The 4,547-nt window shown below is 33.9% G+C and overlaps 1 protein-coding gene across 1 annotated transcript; it reads left to right on the forward strand.

Moving 5' to 3' along the window:
- The first annotated feature begins 705 nt into the window (after positions 1-705).
- Positions 706-2,084, forward strand: LOC108166929 (mas-related G-protein coupled receptor member X2-like). Its single transcript, XM_017308824.1, is given in 3 exon segments — positions 706-939; positions 1,231-1,421; positions 1,514-2,084. Coding segments are annotated over 3 exon segments (996 nt in total).
- Positions 2,085-4,547: the final 2,463 nt, after the last annotated feature.

Below are 4,547 nucleotides of genomic sequence, written 5' to 3' on the forward strand. Positions count from 1 at the left end.
CACTATAAATTTACTTCAAGACAGCAGAGAGCACAAGTTCTGATGCAGCTCTGAAGAACTCACTGAGGTTTCATCATCCATCTTTGGGGTACAAAATCTTAAATTTACTTCTATGCATGTAATATTCTTCTAAATGACTGAAAATAATGATTTAGCACTTTTAATTTTAACTTGTAATGAAGATAAATCTGTTTATAGCAGAGTTTATATATATTTGGTACCTTAGCATTTATCAGAAGAAACTAAAATATTTCTAATTAGAGACTTTCTGTTAGCCAAAAGGCACATTGATAAGATGCAGAGTTGTTAGAAGGATTTTAGTTTCCACACGTTCTAGTTGTTTTATTGTCTGTCCTTTACACTTATTTACTATCAGTATCATAATTTACTGGATGAATTTTTTTCAATTTGATTACTGTGTACTTTGGTATATTGGTGTCACTTATGTTGCTGGATTTTACGTTTTATATGTCAGTTATAAAAAAATGCATTTAAATTAATATTTACTTAAAAACATAACGCCCCACCAAAACTGTACTTTCTCTTTATAAGGGTCTTAGTAAAATGTCTATCATGTAGTTCTTTTTTAAATGTTTAAGTCTATTTGAATCATTGTAAAATGACTAAAAGTGAATTATTGAATCTTGTTTAAATCTTCTGCTTCATTATTAATACCGACTCTCCTTGGCAGGTTCTGTTGTGAAGATGGATTATAACGCAACGTCTTTCATCCCAAACTATAATAACAGCAATAACAGCTTTAACCACTATAACTCTTACAACAACACATTCCCAAATAGCACCAACTCTCCATATCCATATTCATATCTAGATCGTTTCTGCTGGGCTTATGGTGGAAATACGACACTGTTTTCCATAATATTCATCTCCATCTGGGGTCTTTTAGCACTGCTGGCCATCTACTGTCTCTACTCTCAGGTGTGTTACAGAAATAAAACAAAATATTATTTTTTTAGCTACTTCAGACTGAATATGCTTAATCTTTGCTTTTTGTCTGACTTTAGGATGACTTTAGCCTGGACTGTTATGTTAACAAAGAAAAGTTTCAATTTTTTAAATCAAAACAAAAATTTGACAAAAGCAAAATTTCTAAAAATTCAGCATTTGTAAAGCAAATTTCTTAACTGAACAGGAACATTTTTGTTAGCTGTTTTGCTGTTTTTTATTCTTATTATTACTTTATTTTAATTTAACCCTCGTTTTCTGCAGATCCGAAGTGAGCGTGTGGTTCCAGTTTTCATCATCAACCTGCTCATTTCAGACATCATTCAGATTTTCTGTGTGATTGTTCAACTGGCAAATATAAATTACGGTTTCATACATAATTTTGTCATCTATTATGTCTACCACTGTGGTGTGATGGGCAGTGTTTTCTTCATGACCTTCATTGGCATGGAAAGGTAAATTAGTTTTTCGTTTTGCTTTTTTACCAACGTTTCTCTTTGTATTACTGAAACTTCCTTTGTTCTATAATTGTTCTTATGATTTACAGGTATCTGCTGATTGCCTGGCCTTTTTGGTACAGATTCCAGCGAAAAGTCAAAGTTTCTGCATCAGTCAGTGTTGTGAGCTGGATCCTTTCTGTTTTTATTAGTTTAAATAATGGAAACTTGCAGGGATCCCTCATGGTTCTTCCCCTGCCCCTGTTAATATTCTTCCTTGTGCACAGTATTAAAGCCCTGTCTGCATCCCATAATGTCCCACCTGATGAAAGACGACGAATTATAGCTGTTTTAACTTTGGTGTTGTTTGCTTACATACTGACATTCTTACCACATATTATTTTAGAGTTTTTGATGATGGGAGTCAGGTGGTTGTGGTATTTAGACTTTACCACATTCAGAAACTTTGACAACGTGTCCTGCACTCTAATGCAGATAAATCCTCTGACAGATTTGCTTCTATACATYCTCATGAAGAAGTGGCTCCTTGACAAACTGCTGGCCCTCCTGTGTTGCTGCAGAAAGACTAACAGTGGGAACCAGCAGACAAACGGCATCACAGTAACAACATGATGCTGGTCGGCTTCTCAGGAGCAGAGAGAAGCAGAGAATAATTCCTGAAAGGTAAAATTAAGACTAAAGACATAAATATTAAATTCTGTACATAATCAATAAAGCATCTAATATTTTTACCAGCCTGCATATAATTTTCTTTCATTATCAAATCAACTATTGATCTTTAGAATGATGTAAATAGTTTATTAGTCAAAACATGTTTAACATTTGTCTAAAATACTTTTTCTTTTATAGAAAAACATATTTTTAGGAAAACAATCAACATATATTTTACCATGACTGTGGCACTGGGTCTCTATTTATTAGAAATTATAATTTATGTAAACCTTTTATACTTTAGAACATGTGAAAGTTTTTACAAAACATATTTACAGGAGAAATTGTTCATTTATGCTTTTTTGTTCTTGTTTTTACCATAATTGTGTTTATTTCTGTAGAGGTTTTAGTGTGATGGAAGTAACTGCTACGATTAAACACAAAATAGCTTTGAGGACATAAAAAACTTGTATAAAGATGAAATTGTAAATAAGAAAAATACAAAAAACTCACAGTAGGCAACACAGAATGAAKGACTGCATAACAGGTTGATTTTAAAGTTTGTGAAACTTTATTTCACACAGAAAATAATTTTAGATAAAGTCCAAAAACATTTTTATTAGTGAGCAACAATGAGACTTAAAGGGGGATTAAAGGAAGAGTAGTGACATCCTGGGAGATTTTATATAAAGCAAAGATTTGGGAATGACATGTGATGCAGGTAAGATAAGATTTGCAAAAGCTGTGGAGGGAAAAATGGGAGAAGATGGGAATATTTAATAGACGTAGAGAATTCAGATTGACATGAAAGAAACTCCAAACTAAGGAGAAAAATATTAATATTGATCTGAGAGGAAAAACTAAAATAAACCGAGAACAGAACACGAGAGATAAACATAAACCTAAAGGCATGAAATGAGATGGAAACACCTTAGTAATTATAATAGAGAGAAATTAGCTGAACATTGTGTAACATTTTTAACATATTTAAATAACAAAGAAATGTTTAAAACTTAAATCGAAGTTAAGACCAAAGCTGAAACACTCACAGATCACAATGTGACCTTTCACATAGATGTACTGTTTTTTTCTTTTCAGACATTTTCACTCTCAGTCTCTCTGTCAGCTTCTTCCAAATTAACTTAATATTGTTTTCTGATTAAACAAACATGGAAGAAACATTTGTTCTTTCTTTCTTCTCCCCAACAAATTATTTGTCTTGTTGGCTTTGTATGTATTAAACATTGAATATCATTATTATTTATGATATAATATTATATAATGTGAATCATGAAAATGAGTATGAAAAATAAATCAATAAAAAAACCTTTGGTATCAATCTTGTGTTCTATTTTTATTTTATATTTTTTTTTACCATTTCATGAAACAAAAAAGTAGTTGTAAAAGACATAAAACTGACCTAAGGGTAAAGATCCAAGCAGTTAGTGTTCAGGATGTGTGGGGTCTGCAGGGATAATATTTTTTAGACTTTATTGTTAATAATGACTCTGTCTTACCAGCTTAAGCAGCATATTCAAAATTTATTTTCCAGGCATACGGTTCCATTTGATGGCAAATTCAAGTTACTATTTTACTTTTTACTTACTATAAAAATGCTGGATATCTCAAATATGACTTAAATAAATTTGGATTCATAATTTATCTCATTGAAACTGGGTCTAACTCCTGACCTTCCCAACATTCTTCCTTCAGGAAATTAGCTGAGAATTAGCTGGTATGATTAGCTCAGCAGATGTGCAGTTCCACCAGGTGATTGCTAATAGCTGCTGGCTAGTCTGAAGGAGCTGGATGTGGGCACCGTGGTGCAGGGATGGTCTGTGAGGAGCTGTGATTTAAAGGCAGTGCTCAGTAAACCAGGTGTCTTACACATCTGAATGGTTGCCATGGAGATTCTATTCTTACTGGCCATATTTTTACAATGTTTAATCACTTCAAACTTAGTGGCACATTAGTTTTAGTATGTTTTATGTGAAACTCAGATGGAGTTTCAGACTGAGGGACGTGGGCCGTTACTGGAGACATGAAGTTCTGCAGGAGGGGCAGAACTAGAAAGATCCAGAAAGARCTGCCCACCATATTTTAGCTTAGGATCCATGTGCAGCACACTGAGTGATGAGGGTGGGTTGGTGTTGGCCACCTCACAAGGRGGATTGTCATGGAWGTATGACTTTGTATCCTTTCTCTATTGATTTTATCTGCTTACACGCACACTGCTGCACTCTTACACAACCCTAACCAACACATGAGACCAGTTCCAGTCACACAGAGTCATTGGTAAACAGATAACAGCAGGCAGACGCCCCTTAGCSTGTGCAGAGTGAGGCATAAATAAGAGCAGAGCTATTCTTTAACTCTGAGTCAGCCTGAAGATCTGCTGAGTGGAGCCCAGTGACTGACTGCTTTATTAACTGAGCTTCTGTTCCAAAAAGAGTTTGTATTTCACACTGCGTC

The sequence above is a fragment of the Poecilia reticulata genome, linkage group LG15, assembly GCF_000633615.1.
Source record: "Poecilia reticulata strain Guanapo linkage group LG15, Guppy_female_1.0+MT, whole genome shotgun sequence".
Classification (NCBI taxonomy): domain Eukaryota; kingdom Metazoa; phylum Chordata; class Actinopteri; order Cyprinodontiformes; family Poeciliidae; genus Poecilia; species Poecilia reticulata.